This window comes from Panthera leo, chromosome A3, assembly GCF_018350215.1.
Source record: "Panthera leo isolate Ple1 chromosome A3, P.leo_Ple1_pat1.1, whole genome shotgun sequence".
NCBI lineage: Eukaryota > Metazoa > Chordata > Mammalia > Carnivora > Felidae > Panthera > Panthera leo.
The window spans coordinates 43,360,414-43,376,297 of NC_056681.1; the positions used below are offsets into that span (position 1 = coordinate 43,360,414).

The window sequence follows — 15,884 nt, forward strand, 5'->3', positions numbered from 1 at the left end:
ACTTTTCATGACCTTGACATGTTTGAATTTAATTTTTAGAATCTCCTTTAATTTGGTTTTGTCTGATGTTTCCTCCTGATGGGATTCAGTCACGCATTTTGGCCCAAATATGAGAGAAACGATACTGTGTCCCATCTCAGTGCCTCACACAAAGAGGCACATATAATCCCCATTTTTGAGATGAAGATGCTGAGGCTCAGAAAGGTTGAGTCACTTGCTTGAGGTCGCATCAACAGAATGTGAACTGTCTCAGGTACCTCAGCCTATCTGACCCCGGTAGGGTCCCTGTCTACCACGATACCTGCACGCAGAGCTTAGGAAGCTAGAACTTGTGCTGTAGGCAATAGGGAGTGGTCAGGGGTCTTGAGTTGCTTTCATGTCAGGTCCAACGTGGCATAGACCAGGTGTCACAAAGTGGTGGTCTACTGGCTAAATCTCGCCTGCCGTTGAGTTCCATTTGACCCAGATATACTGGTCCACAATGTTTCAAATTTTGATTTAATTGTTAATATTTACACATAAACAGGCAGGTTTCTGGCTTTTCTTATAAAATCAAGATGTGGCAACACTGAGCCCATAGGCCTTCTTGTCAATAGTTGGCCAGAGCTGAGTAGAGATAACCCACTAACTGACTGGGGCATTCCACGTTGCTAGAGAACCCCCAACTCTTATGCCCTGAAACTGAAGCCTAGTGTAGGCTGTCATTTCTCTCCCACCCAGGCTGTACCATGCATTTACTCTGCTGTCTAGCCCCTGATGGCACCCCTCAGGTCAGTGCTTAGTTCAGAGACATCTTGTCTTCCTGGTGGTTGCTGACATGTTATAATACCCACCAGTATCATTAATTCTGATGTTCGCTGAAGTATGGTTCAGATGGGATTCAGCTGGAATGTTGACAAGAGTCTCATACCAATAGGAATAAAAAGAGTGGAAGATAAATATTTTGTGGTCCTTTTCTGGCCCCCTTGCTCCTCTGAATTCTAGTCAAAGTCCCCAAATGTGTCCTTAATGTTCCTATTTTTTAGAGGATTCTAAATGTTGGAGTCTTCACAAATTGTCTTACTCTATCTTTTCCTTGTAACAACTCTATCTGCCCACCCACCATATTTCTTGGAGGGCCACAAAGCCCAGGCCGAGGACCACAGACCTACTAAGGCCTTCATGGAAACCTAGTAAACAAAAGAACAACTATCCCTGCAATAGAAGATCACCCTTTCCCAGTCTTCTGGAAGAATGGTTCCTTGGTTACCAAATGGACTAATTTACACTAAACACCTGTGAGCAATGCTCACCACTGTAGCCATTATAGTGTATAATACTGATTTTTAGACAGAAAAATATCATTTTGAAGAATGAGTGGTGTACGACAAAATGCAATCATAACTGTTTTCAGAAGACAGTCTCACGTGACCATAACAATTTGTAATGTGTCCAGAAAGAGTTTCTGTTTTTAGGAGATTTTAAATGTTGGAATCTTCACATATTGTCTTACTCTATCTTTTCCTTAAAACAACTCTAGGTGGGCAAGGTAATCCAAATAGTCATACATAAAGAAAATCTCTCTCTCTCTCTCCCCCACAACTCAAAAATAAATAAACATTAAAAACAACTTTTTCTGAGGTTGGGTTCTTGGGATTGGTTTGAAGCCCCTCAGATGACTCTACTATACAGCCGTGTTGAGAACCACAGGGGTCTGTGCTCTGGCCCCAGCCTACCTTTCCCACCTCATCTCCTGCCTTGCTCACCATGCTCCATCCACACCAACCTCCTGGTACTCCCTCACTTTGCTATTGTTACTGCTTCCAAGATCTTTGCAGGGCTGGCTTCTGTTCATCTTGAATTCAAACATCAATTCAATTCCATTCAGAACGTTCAATTCAAATTTAAGGAGGACCTCTCTTGTCACCCCAAATTAGAACCACTCTTGTTCTTCCTCTGTGGTCATTCTCTATCCCACGGGTTTTCAAACTTCAGTATGCATCAGAAGAAGGACCAATTAAAACAGACACTGGGCCCAGCCTCGGAATCTCTGATTCAAAAGATCTGGGCTGGGGCCCGAGCATCTGTATTTCTAATAAACTTCCACGTGACGCTGATGCTATTGGTATGTGGGGCCACATTTGAGAACCACTGCTCTATCCCATTACCCCCGCTTTATCTTTTTCATGACATTTGTCACTATTAAAAAATTTTTGTTTGATGACTTACATGTTTATTATCTGCCTACCCCCACCCCCAATACAATGTAAGCTCCCGAGTACAGGGGCCTTTCTTGTCCAACGCAGTATTCCCAGAACTGAAACGGTGCCTGGCACGTGGTGAGAAGGCTGGGGTACACTGTCTTAAAAGTATTTCATGAGAAGATTAAGAATATAGGAGGTATTTAGTACCATAAAGATTTTCTTTAGAAGTTACCTGAGACTGGCGGGTGGGTGGTCTAGAACCTGATTCTTCATGGTAAGGTGGGATTTCCAGTGGACTCTCTGAGAAACGAAGATCTTTCCATGTTTTAGAGTCAGTTCTTTCACCTACCTCAAGGTCTAAAATTATTTCAAAAAAATCATTCTGTGGACATCTGTAATTATATATGTAATCATGCAAATACATCTTTATAGTTGGAAACCTTCTAAGTGACCACTGTCATCATATCTTTAACTAGACGTAGCAACTACATAAAGAAGCCTCCACTCAGTGAACTAGCACTAGGAAAGAAAAAATTAGCCTGGACTCAGAAAATAAAAATCTGCCCTGCTACATTCTACAATATTCCACATCAAGCTGAGAAAATAGACAAATCCAATGCCAACGTTAGCAGGAAACACTGTTTCTCCTAAAGACACACCGCAGCTGTAAAATGTCATAACAGCCTCCCCCCTTTTTTGAGTGGCTATTGTTTCTTACTTGCTGAGAAACCTTGTGCTCTGAAACCAGAGATAATCAGAAACTTTGCTGATTGAAATCATATCAGCAAGAATGAAACCTCCGACTCTTGCCTGGAGGACGTAAGTCACTCGGACACAGAGAAGCAGCCTCAATTTCCAACCTTGGTGTAGAGCATCAGAGAAGGATCTCTGAATACAACATTCCACATTTATTTTCAGTTTCCAAGGTGAACAAAACCCTGGTTCCCTTTACAATACATACTTGATGGTGAGCACTTTACACCAGGCCCTGCTTTGCTTCAAGTTTGTCAAAATTCTGCTTCCCAAATTCCACCTGCCCCTCTTAACCTTATAACTGTGTCTTTTCCTTTATTTGGTGAGATGCCCCATGGTTCCTCTGAGGTGTGGTATCCCTCATTGCAATGGGTCGACAAATCTCACTTTGTTGGACTCCTTGATTATCCCTCTTGGTCTTTTTTTTAATTTTAATATGAAATTTATTGTCAGAATGGTTTCCATACAACACCCAGTGCTCATCCCAACAGGTGCCCTCCTCAATGCTTAAACTGTTAGTGAGGACAGCACTAAGACTCAGATTATAGCTTACTTTTCTATTCCAGTATTTCTTATTCTAACCCTTCTTCACACAAGAAAACCAGCAGTGAACCTGTTTGGTGGTTTACAATTCTAAACCTTACCTTCATCCTGCCATGTCATACTTGGAGACTTTCTAAGGTTAACGTTCCAACCCTGTTTATTTTCAGCATTCTTACATTTCTTCCGTAGTTTTGACCCAACAAACCCATTTTTCAATTCCTAGGAATGAAGAGATTTCATGTCAGTCACTTCATTACACCCATTTAGAATGTGAAAATTAAAAATTGCCAGGTGGAGACAGTGTCATGGTATGTACTTCTTGCTGGGAAGGGTTTACAGTAGTTTTTTACATAGTAACCTCTGTTTTACTTTACTCTGAAAACACACAGCTTTGTATCTGGGCCCTTGGCTGGCAGCATGTCTGGTTGGTAGGGACCAGCAGTCAAACAGCCAGGAACAGCGGCCAACAGCAGGACATGAAGGCAGGATGTTACAATCATGGCAGTCTGGGGAATAACAAAGGGACCACCAGATCCAGGAAGTAAATAAAGGGTGGGGTCAGACCAAGATAGGACTTAAGTACAATACCTGCTCATACACAATCCTTATACTATTCTCCATGAACTTTCTTCTCCTGGATGCAGCCGGTTATGGCTTGTTCAAGCCTGAGCCCCTGCTGATGCATGTAGGCTCAGCCTCTGCTGGATGCCCCTGCCCACGGTAGATCTCTGATCTGATCACACTTGAACCCCACACTATACCTGCACCCACTGCTCTGCTCCCACAACCTCCTCTATGGGCTCTGGTCCAAACTTGGGCTGAAGGGACTCCCTCACAAACTTCCAGTCATCCCCATCAAGACCTCCATGACTGAGACTTGTTGGCTGGTTGCCTTACCATGGGTTAGCCCATCCTCTGGCTCTTGGATCTATCTCACCGATGCCCATAGCCCAGGGACTGAAGTTTCAAACATCCTTGTAGATAAGTCTAGTTCACTCTCTAAAGAGGTGAGGCTTTGGTCACAGATGGTTTCTACTAGTCTGATGTATCTGTTCAACAAATGTACACTCACTGCCTTCTCCTGCCCACCTCTATGGAAGGCAATGAGTATGGCAGTCATGCTCTCTGCCACCTTGGAATTTACACCGCATGAAGAAGACAGACAACAAGCAAAGTAATCACATATTGAAAGCACTATACAGAAGGAGAAGGCCTGGATGCTAGGAGACAGCAATGATAGCACACAACATACAGAGTCTAGTTTGGCTGCCATATATACAGGGGAGTCACAGAGCAATAAAGGATTACTGAAGACAGAAACTGATCACTTGGGATACCAGGCTAAAGGTTTCTGCTTTCATCAATAGGTAAGTGGGGAATCAATGAAGACACTGGAGCATAGGCCGTGATGCTGGGTAGGAATGTCTAATCTGCAGGATGAAACACGTGCAGGATGGAATGACCGACGGGTGGGAAATCACTCTGCAATGGCCACTACTGACCTCAATTATAAGGACATGTGAGCATAGGGTACGAAATGAAAAAGAAGATGGGATCGCTGAGAAAGGAGGAACCAAGAATGTGGTTACAAGAAAGGGCTACAGGTTCATTACTTGCCTGCTTTGAAGAATCTTTGAGAATATTTTCAACATTGTCTTCAGAAGACACTGCATTTGGTGGCTCATAGCCCACCTGAAACACCTTTGTTACCATGCCACTCTGTCTGCAGTCCCTGAAAATTATTCAAAATAGAAAGAGCCTCTGTGTCACACAAAGCTTCAAAGAAAAGATGGCTAACAATTAAGAGAACTCTATGAAGTTCCTTGGCCTCACTACTAAGGTTATTATGTTTTAAACTGGAAAAATCAAAGCACAACTTTTAAAGTCCTTCCTTACCCGGTTCTCAGTTAGATTATCTACTGCTGTGTAACAAAGCACTCCAAAACATAGTGTCTTCACACACAAACTGGGTTAGCCAGGCCCAGCTGGGTAGCTCTCATTTGTCATCTCTCACATGGTCAGATAGATATCAGTTAGACTGGAGTGAACTGAAAGATTAGCTCAGCTGGATGTCTAAAATGCTTTCTTGGGGCCCCTGGGTGGCTCAGTCGGTTGAGTGTCCGACTTCGGTTCATGTCATGATCTCGTGGTTCATGAGTTCAAGCCCCACGTCGGGCTCTGTGCTGACAGCTCAGAGCCTGGAGGCTGCTTCCAATTCTGTGTCTCCCTCACTCTCTGCCCCTCCCCCGCTTGTGCTTGCGCTCTCTCTCTCTCAAAAATAAACATTAAAAAAATTTTTAAATAAATAAACAAAATGCTTTTTTCCCTCATATTCAGAGACTGGGCTAGCATAACTGGAACAGCTGGGGGCTCGCCAGTCTTCTTTCTCAGCCTTGGTGTCTATCTGTCTCTGTTTTCCTCTCCCTCCCTCTTATGGTGGTTAGCTTAGGCTTCCTCACAGTATGGATGGCTCAGGGAAATCAGACATCCTTCATGGTGCCTGGCTTCACCCAGGGTTTATGTTCCAAGACACCATAGCAGAAACTGTAATACTTCTTTTTATCTAGACTTAACATCATTTCTGAAGCATTTTATTGGTCAAAAGTAAGTTGTAGGGCCAGCCCAGATTTAAGCACAGGGGCTTTACTGGGAGGCATGGTTTATTGCGTTTTTGGAGTCCGCCACACTCACCATAAGATTTCATACCTTAAGCCTCAAACTATTCTAAAACAAAGAGTGGGGTTACCAATAAACCATTCCATGTGAGCCAAGAGAATTTTCCTTCCTCCAGCTGAAGGTAGCATCTGCTCTGGCAAGCTTAATTCCTTACATACCAGCAATTTTTCAATGTATTCATAACATTTCACCATTAATCTTGTTCCTCTTGGATACAATAGAAGTTCCATGAGAAAGCAATATAGAGGTGCCCATAACTAAAAACTGGTGGTGACTGCATCTCAGCACCAGCAGCTTGCCTAGACTTTTTTTTTCCATTTATTTTATTTTTATTTTTTTAGAGAGACAGAGCACATGCAAGGAGGGGAGAGGAACATAGGGGGTGCAGAGCCTGACACAGGCTTTATCTCACAACTCTGGGATCATGACCCGGGCTAAAATCAAGAGGTAGACACTCATGGGCTGCCTGGGTGGCTCAGTCCATCAAGCATCCAACTTTGGCTCAAGTCATGATCTCGTGGTTTGTGAGTTCAGGCCCTGGGTCAGGCTCTATGCTGACAGCTCAGAGCCTGGAGCCTGCTTCAGATTCTGTGTCTCCCTCTCTGTCTGCCCCTCCCCTGCACTTGCTTGAGCTCGTGCGCCCTCTCTCAAAATAAATAAACATTAAAAAAAAAAAAAGTTGGACATTCAAACAAATGAGCCACCCAGGTGCCCCTCTTAATTTTTAAAAACAACTTTATTGAGGTATAATTTACATGACATGAAACTCACCTATTTTAAGTATATAGTTTGAGAATATTCAGCAAATTTACACAATTGTGTGACCATTACCACAATCCAGTTTTAGAACACTTCTGTCACCCCACACTCCAAAAAATCCCTTATGCCTGTTTGAAGACACTCCTTGCTACCAACCCCTACCCCAGGCAACCACTGATCTGTATCTTATCCCTATAATTTTACCTTTTGCAGACATTTAAAATGAATTTCACCAGAGCACCTGGGTGGCTCAACTGGTTAAGCATCCAACTCTTGGTTTGGGCTCAGGTCATGATCTCACAGTTTGTGTAGTCAAGCCCCACATCTGGCTCTGTGCTGGTAGCATGGAGACTGCTTGGGATACTTTCTCTTTCTCCCTCCCTCTCTCTGCCCCACCCCTGATCATGCTCTCTCTCTCTCTCTCTCTCTCTCTCTCTCTCAAAATACATAATCATTTAAAAATTTTAAAAAAATTTTAATTAAAAAAATGTCACCACACAAATATAGTCTTACATGTCTGGGCTCTTTTACTTTTCCATGCCCTAAAATGCTTTAAATTCTTTGATTAAGTAAATATTTGTAAACACATAAACATCAATTCCAAAACAGTTGAGAAATGTTAAACATTAAGCAATATACAAGTTTCAGGCTACATTTTTAGAAGAAAAGAATTATCAGAAATACATAATTCACGTCAATCACCACTATCTATCAGTGAGGGACAATACTGAAGAAATAACATGATCAATGGATACTTGCATGTTCATTGGCTGGAGCGATATACGGGTGGCTAAACTTTAGGGAAGCACATGTTTTGTTTTGTTTTGTTTGGTTTTGTTTTGTTTTGTTCTTAATAACAAAACCAGTTTTACAAGTACAGAAATCTGGACGCAGATACAGATGATCTTTGCTTAACTCCTTCACTCCAACGTTCATTTCATCTAAATGTTCACTTTTGGCCTCAGTTCTGTCATCCAATATACATACAGTCATCCTCCTTGCTAGCACACTTCCTGGACACCACAAACATCTCCATTCAGGAATCCTTCAAAGCCTGGATAACTGCAGGGCTCCCTGAAATGTGTGCTTCTAGCCCCCACCCCATCACACTGAGTAGAAGCCTGACTGCCCAGCCACTTGCTCTACTCCTGGAAGACATAGGTTGTCTCCACCATAGCCGGCACCTTCCATGGGGACCCAGCCAGGGTTCTCACCCATGGACTTTCTTCCCTCCAAAAGAAGCCCAGAAACTAGCTTCAAATGTCTGCTAAGTAGAAGGATTTCTTGACTGTATATCAAAAAAGGCTTAGGTTTGGGGTTGGAACTAGAAATCCTACTCAGCCCAAATCTCACTTGAATACACATAAATTTTTTCAAGGATTGAAATCAGAGGCCTTAAATATGGATCTTTAGGAGGAGTAATAGAAGGTACATTCGACAAAAATAAAATAAAATAAAAAGTTACATGTAGCTCTGTCCTCACAAAGATTATTACCCTCTCAATAAAACAACAGAATTACTTGGATGATTACAAGAGGTAAGAAGCTGGATCTGTAAGAATTCTGCAACTTGTCCAAGTCGGGTTTTCTCAATCTACTGAGAACTACTGAAACTTCAGGTTAGATAACTCTGTTGTAGGAGGCTGTCCTGTGCACAACATGGTTAGCAACATCCTTGATCTCCACCCATCAGATGCTACCAGCACACTCCCACTTCCAGATGTGGCAACCAAAAATATTTCCAGACATTACAAAATGTCCCCTTTGGGGCCCAATTATGCCCAACTGAGAATCTCTGGTTTAGGAACATGAAGGGGTTAAGTGGAAACCACTTACCCAGGCAGGCAGAGATTTTTCAAATACAGAAGCATGCCTTTTGAGTTGGGTCACACAACAGCAATCTGCTAGGCCTTTGTTAAGAATCTGAATAACAACAAACAACAATAACAGCTACTACATGTGCGATGCCAAGTGTATTGCCTCTGATCTTCACAATGGCTGTCAACTAAGTTTTATTAACTTCATTTAATAAATGGGGAAACTGAGAATCAGAAGGCCACATAACTTATTCAAGGTCAGACAAAGAGGAGCAAGAGAACTGGGATTAAAGTCCAGATCTGAAGGTCAACAACCTCCATCCTCTGTCCCACTGTCCAAACTACCTCTCTCGAAGCAGTGTTCTTCTTGCCTTTGTTGCTGCCTATGGAGATGACATCTGGATCTTTCCTCCACACATTATATCCTGCACGGGGCTGCAGAGGGATGACCGTGACATGCCCTGGTAACCTGCTAATGAGTTTACTTTATTCTGTTGCTGTAAAACTGGGATGTCCCTCATGGAAGAAAAATGGTTTTTCTTAGGGAACTCTGGCTCCCCCAACCACCTACCTTCAGTTCAAGACAACTTTTACCTCAGGGCAGCTCCATTTATCTTAACCGCCATATAAGGTAACTGACAAAGAAGGGAGAACCACCCAAGTTCATTCTCAAAACAATGATGATATCAAAGCGGGAATTTCCTGGCCATAAAGGTGGCTTTTAAAGAAGCAAAACAGATGTCAGAAAGTTTACAGACCCTGGACTAGACCATGATTATGCACCATTAAAACCTAAAACCTGGGGCACCTGGGTAGCTCAGTCAGTTAAGCATCTGTCTGTTGATTATACAGCTCAGGTCACGATCTCACAGTTCATCGGTTCCAGCCTCGTGTCAGGCTCTGTGCTGACAACGCAGAGCTTGCTTGGGATTCTCTCTCTCTCTCTCTCTCTCTCTCTCTCTCTCTCTCAGCCACTCCTCCTCCTCTGTCTCTAAATGAATAAACTAAAAACCTAAAACCCACCCCTGCTTGCTGAAATGTCCCCAAGCTCCCAGCCCCTCCTGTTCACCTGTGTTCCTCATTGACCATGCTCTGACGTGAAAATTCATGTATATATATAAGGACACATGAAGGCAAACACGTCCTTTTATTTCATTCTAGAATATTACACTTTAATAAAAATATATCTCATAGGCACCTGGGTGGCTCAGTGGTTGAGTGTCCAACTTCAGCTCAGGTCATGATCTCACGGTTCATGAGTTCAAGCCCTGGTTCGGGCTCTCTGCTGTCAGCACAGAGTCCACTTCGGATACTCTGTCCCCCTCTCTCTTTGCCCCTCTCCCTCTCAAAAATAAAATTAACATTGAATATATATATATATATATATATATATATATATATATATATATATATAAATACATATATAAATATCTATATATATTTCAGGGACACCTGGGTGGCTCAGTCAGTTAGGCCTCCAACTTTGGCTCAAGTCATGATTTCATGGTTTGTGAATTCAAGCCCTACATTGGGCTCTCTTCTGTCAGTGCAGAACCCGCCTCAGACCCTCAGTCTCCCCCCCCCCACCCCTCCTCCACTTGTACACACTCTCTCTCCCTGTCAAAAATAAATAAGCATTAAATATATATATATATACATCATATATACATATCATATATGTAAAACCCTGGTTTGTGAGCATAATTCATTCTGGAAACATGCTTGTAGTCCAAAGCACTTGTATATCAAAGCAAGTTTCAAGAACCATTGGCTCAGTTGTGATCATGTGACATTCGGCATCACATACTATTCGTATTGCAAGACATCACTCATTTATCAAGTTAAAATTTAGTAGAAATGTTTGCTCATTTTGTGGAACACTCGCAGAACAAGTTACTCACAATCCAAGGTTTTACTGTATTTCGAAAAAGTTGTATTGGTCAAATCTCTCTAAATGGAAACATTTTTCCCCCATTAATGTGTCAGTTGCCACCTTTGGTTGCATATTAGAATCATCAGGAAACTTTAAAAATACTGATGCCTGGGTCTCACCCCCAAGAGATTGTTGTTTAGTTGGTCTGGAGTGTGTGACCTGGGCACAGAGATTCTGCAAGGCTCCCTGGGTGACTCTGATGGCAACCTGTGGTAGACTGTCACAATAACAGTCCAAGACATTATGACTTATCTATCTGCACCGTGGTGCCCTGGTGCCCTTGTAGAATCCCCTCACACATTGACTTTGAGTGTTGCCACATGACTTACTTTGGTCAATGAAACATTAACAAATACGACACAAGCAGAGACTAGAAAAACATCTGCGCATTAGGGCTTGCCGTTTCTCTTACAGCTTTTGGAACTGAGTGAAAAAAAAAACTCAGGTTACCCAACTGGAGACACAAGGCTCAGCCAACGACTTGCATCAACCACCAGAAATGTGACTCAAACTTTCTTAGACTAGCAGGCTCAAGGTGAGACCAAAATTACTGCTGCCATGTCAGTGACCTCAGGCAAGGCCAGCAGAACAACTACCCGGATGCATGCACACCAAAATGCTGATCCACAGAATAATGAGCAAATAAATGATGTTTCTTTTAAGACCACTAACTGTCAGGGCGATTTGTTATACAGCAATAGCCAACTGATTCAGCAGCCAAGCTTGAGAAGCACTGGTTCCATGATGATTTTGGAGATTCTGTGTTATTTCTGTGTATTACAAAAGCAATGCTCACTGTTAAATTTTGGAAGCTATAAAAATTATCAACAACAACAACACAAAAAGTGACTGAATCACCAGAGGCAAAGAATGCTAACGTGTGGCTTGTGTGTTCATTTTCAAATGACTTAATCATAAGAAGCAAACTAAATAGAAAGCTTACAGTAAAGAAGAATTACATGTCAGTACCTTTTGCAAACTGAGCTGGGACAGAAAGGGACTGGGGCTGTCCCTCAACCTGACCCCTTTGAAACAAAGACATCCACAGTGTCCCTGGCAGTCTGGCTCAGGGAAAGGGGAGATCGCTGCCTCCGTGTAATGGGCCCTCCTTGCCTACTGCTCACTCAGCTCTGGTCATTGCCCTTCTCCAGTTCTGTTCCAACGCATTTCTTTTTTTCTTTTTTTTTTTTTTTTTGGTACAACGCATTTCTAAAAAGTGTCAAAATACTATAGTGCACTCTTACACCCTAATTTGTTTTCATTTATATCATAAATATTTTCCCATATCACTCAAAACTTCATGACCATAATTTTTCCTCCTTTTAAAAAATTTTTTTTTTTATTTTTGAGAGAGAGACAGCATGAGCAGGAGAGGGGCAGAGAGAAATGGAAACACAGAATCCAAAGCAGGCTCCAGGCTCTGAGCTCTCAGCACAGAGCCCAACGTGGGGCTCAAACTCACAGACCATGAGATCATGACCTGAGCCGAAGTCGGACACTTAACTGACTGAGCCACCCAGGCACCCCCATAATTTTTCCTCTTAACATTTTAGTGGCCTTTAATTGTTAACACTCTCATTTCAAATCCTTTTCTCCCTATTAAGAAATTAATTACCTTAAGTACCTAGAAAAAAAGGCTTAGGTGAAGCAGTATAATTTCTTTCCTGTCTTGAAGACTCAAAAACATTTTTGTATAAATACCTTCCCTGAGCTGAGCTCACCTGAAATACTAACAGTGCTTTCAGGACAGATGTTAAGTGGGCACAGAGCAAGATGAGGAGTGCATAAAGAATGACCTTATTTTACACTCTTTTGAAAGCTATGTTAACTCCTCTGAATTACATAGTTAGTAATTACTACTTCGTATCATTACTGCCTGCCCCTTATAAGAGGGGCTGCCTTAGAGCATTAAGCACCAGAGTATTTTGCTTGTTAATTTTTTTTTTTTTTTTTGCTTGTTAATTTTTTTTTTTTTTTTTGCTTGTTAATTTTTTTAAATGTTTATTTATTTTGAGAGAGAGGGCAAGAAAGAGTGTGAATGGGGGAGGGGCAGAGAGAGAGAATCCCAAGGAGGCTCTTGGCACAGAGCCGGATATAGGGCTCAATCCTACAAACCACAAGATCATGACGTGAGCCAAAACCAAAAGTTAGATACTTAACTGACTGAGCCACCCAGATGCCCCTGCCTGTTTTTAATGATAATTGAGATGACTTGTTTTGACAGAAGTGGTTTGGCAAGTGAAAAAAGCCAATTTTTGCAATCTTTAATTAAGAACAATAATGTGTATGAGAGTGTTTTGTTTTGTTTTGATTGTATTCTTTTTTAAATTTCCAAACGCCAAAGCAGTCATCTGTGTTTAATTTGTAGCTCTCCTCAAAAGCCATGCAGTAGCTCAGCCACCAGGGGGAGCCTGGAGAGACTTTTATAAAGTACCTGTGCAAATCCAGGGTATGGGACTTTAAAAGTGTTTCAAAAATGTGGCTAAACCTGTCTTGCTGTGCAGTAGAATTCTTCTATCACAGACACACAGACTGGCAAAGCATTTGAGTTATTTTCTCTATAACACACAGTTTCAAAATTAAGTGGTGTTTCTATACTTGAAAATTAGAAAAAGTCCTTGAGCAGGAAAGAAAGGACAAAGAAAGGAATAAAGGAGCTAATGTCCAAAGATTAAAATGGCAGTCGCCATGAAGGTCGATTAAGTCAATACAAAATAAAATAGAGAATGATGGTGGTGGTTGTAGGCTGTGTCCTATGGAATAAAAGAACCATCCACTAAAAACAGTATTTTCTTCAAAGTCTGATGAACCACTCCAAAGGTCCCAAACCCTGAAAAGGCTCTTCCTTCCCAAAATCCCAACGTGGAATTGAAAATACAAACAGTGTTGGGTTGCCTGGGTGGCGCAGTCAATTAAGCATCCAACTCTTGATCTCAGCCCAGGTCATGATCTCACATTTCTTGAGTTCGAGCTCTGCATCAGGCTCTGCACTTATGGTGTGGAGCCTGCTTAGGATTCTGTCTCTCCCTCTCTCTGCCCCTCCCCTGCTTGTGCTCTCTCTCTCTCAAAATAAAGAAATAAACTTAAAAAAAAAAAAAAGAAAAAACAGTGTTAATATATATTAATATACACAGCACCTCATCAAACTGTATTCTCATGATTTGTACACTTTACAGTATACCTCAGTAAAAGGCAAACAAAACACAAAAGTTATATGTTGAAATTAAAGTTACTTTCCTTTTAGTGACCTTCTAATACAACACTTATTCTTAAAGAAAGAAATAAAATTAAAACATAATGTCATTATCTGACCAGTTATTTTAATCACCATGCTCTTAACTTACTTAGAGACTGCAATAGCTTTAACTTGTATTTTTCCATCAGGTAGAGTAATAGGCTTCGTATACTTAAATGTATTGTTTTCACGATAACCGATTCTCTTCAGAAATTCAGGTTTGCTGCCATCCAGCGTATAATATATGTTGACATCCGGGGTGTCTGAAAAACCCAAAACAGGGTAACTGTAATTAACACTAAAGTAGCAAAGTCTCTGAATAATACCCATGGGTCAGTTAATTAATGAGATTTTTTAATATATTATAAGAATGTGTAACAATAACTAACAATAATTGAATTCTTTCTCTGTGCCAGGCAGTGTGCTTTATATGAATTAGCTCATTGCGTGTGTACAACCCTATATGACAGGTCCTACTTTATACCCACTTTATAGATGAGGAAACTGAGTCCCAGGGAGGGTAAGAAAGTCATTCAATAACAGCAGAGTTGTGGTTTCACTTTGGCTACACTGGATCCATAGCCCATGCTCTTGAACCTCTTTGCTATTGTGCCACTCCAATAAGGCATCAGTATAAATAGAGTGGGGCTCAGTTTTAAGACCACAACACCCATGTAGAAAGCAGAAGCTAAGTTTTTATTTTTTGAGCATTGCTTCAGAAATCCTGGTATTATATTTTATTTGGACTTGGTGAATGATTCCTACACTTCTTGGAAGAATTTTAAAGGTAATGAATTTACAGAATTCAAAGTTCAAAAGATCAAAAATGGTTGCTAAGAGAGGTGATCTCAAACGTTCTCATCACAAGAAAAAAAAATTGTAACTGTGTGGTGATGGATGATAACTAGTGCCCAAAGTCCCTGCTCTCACAGAGCCTCTAGTTTATAAAAGACACACAAACAGTAAACAAACAAGTATATATGTGATATCAAGGGGTGGCTAAATCCAATGGAGTAAATAAAGCAGGGGATAAGGTCTGCTTAGCAAGTAGGTAAAGGGATGGGCGGAAGCAAATTCCCGCATGTTTAAAAGACACCTATGTTTCCTTTCCTATAAAATGTCCTTTCCTATCTTTTGCCCACTTTTCTTTTTTTTATTTTTTTATTTTTTTAAAAAATTTTTTTAACGTTTATTTATTTTTGAGACAGAGAGAGACAGAGCATGAACAGGGGAGGGGCAGAGAGAGGGGGAGACACAGAATCTGAAACAGGCTCCAGGCTCTGAGCGGTCAGCACAGAGCCCGACGCAGGGCTCGAACTCACGGACCGCGAGATCATGACCTGAGCTGAAGTCGGACGCTTAGCTGACTGAGCCACCCAGGCGCCCCACTTTTGCCCACTTTTCTATTGGGTTATTATTCTTTTTGTTATTAAATTGTACAACCTCTTTATTTATTGAACACTTTAAATATTAGGGAATTTGAATCCTCTATCATTCATATCATCATTTGTTAATAATCATCCCAAGTGCTATGGGCACATTTTTTTAAATTTGTATTTTGGGGGCACTTAGGTGGCTCAGGTGGACTCTCCACCTCAAGTGTCAGATTCTTGGCTCAGGTCATGACCTCATGGCTTGTGAGATCTAGCCCTTCACTGGGCTCTGCACTGATAGCACGGAGCCTGCTTGGGATTCTCTCCCTGTCTCTCTGCGCCTCCCCCACCCCCTCTCGCTCTGTCTCTCAAAATAAATAAATAAACTTAAAAAAAAACTGCACTTTAGCTTGAGAATTTTAAACAATAATACTAGCTTTTAAGATAAAGAGAATTTTAAAAAATAATACTAGCTTTTAAGATGTAGGGGCACCTGGGTGGCTCAGTCAGTTAAGCATCTGGCTTCTGCAGGCCATGATCTTCCAGTTCATGAGTTTGAATCCCACATTGCGCTCTCCACTGACAGCTCAGAGCCGGGAGCCTCCTTTGGATT

General features: G+C 41.5%; 1 protein-coding gene across 7 annotated transcripts in view; it reads right to left on the minus strand.

The window, feature by feature from the left end:
* DZANK1 (double zinc ribbon and ankyrin repeat domains 1) overlaps nt 1-15,884 on the minus strand; it is a 78,178-nt gene that overhangs the window by 57,295 nt on the left and 4,999 nt on the right. For all 7 annotated transcript variants that reach the window (XM_042931708.1, XM_042931707.1, XM_042931712.1 and 4 more), the window contains exons 4-7: nt 14,008-14,161; nt 5,097-5,211; nt 3,581-3,698; nt 2,416-2,540 (exon numbers count right to left, since the gene is read on the minus strand). In XM_042931708.1, the coding sequence (XP_042787642.1) occupies nt 2,416-2,540; nt 3,581-3,698; nt 5,097-5,211; nt 14,008-14,161 (512 nt within the window). The remainder of the gene's footprint in view (nt 1-2,415; nt 2,541-3,580; nt 3,699-5,096; nt 5,212-14,007; nt 14,162-15,884) is intronic.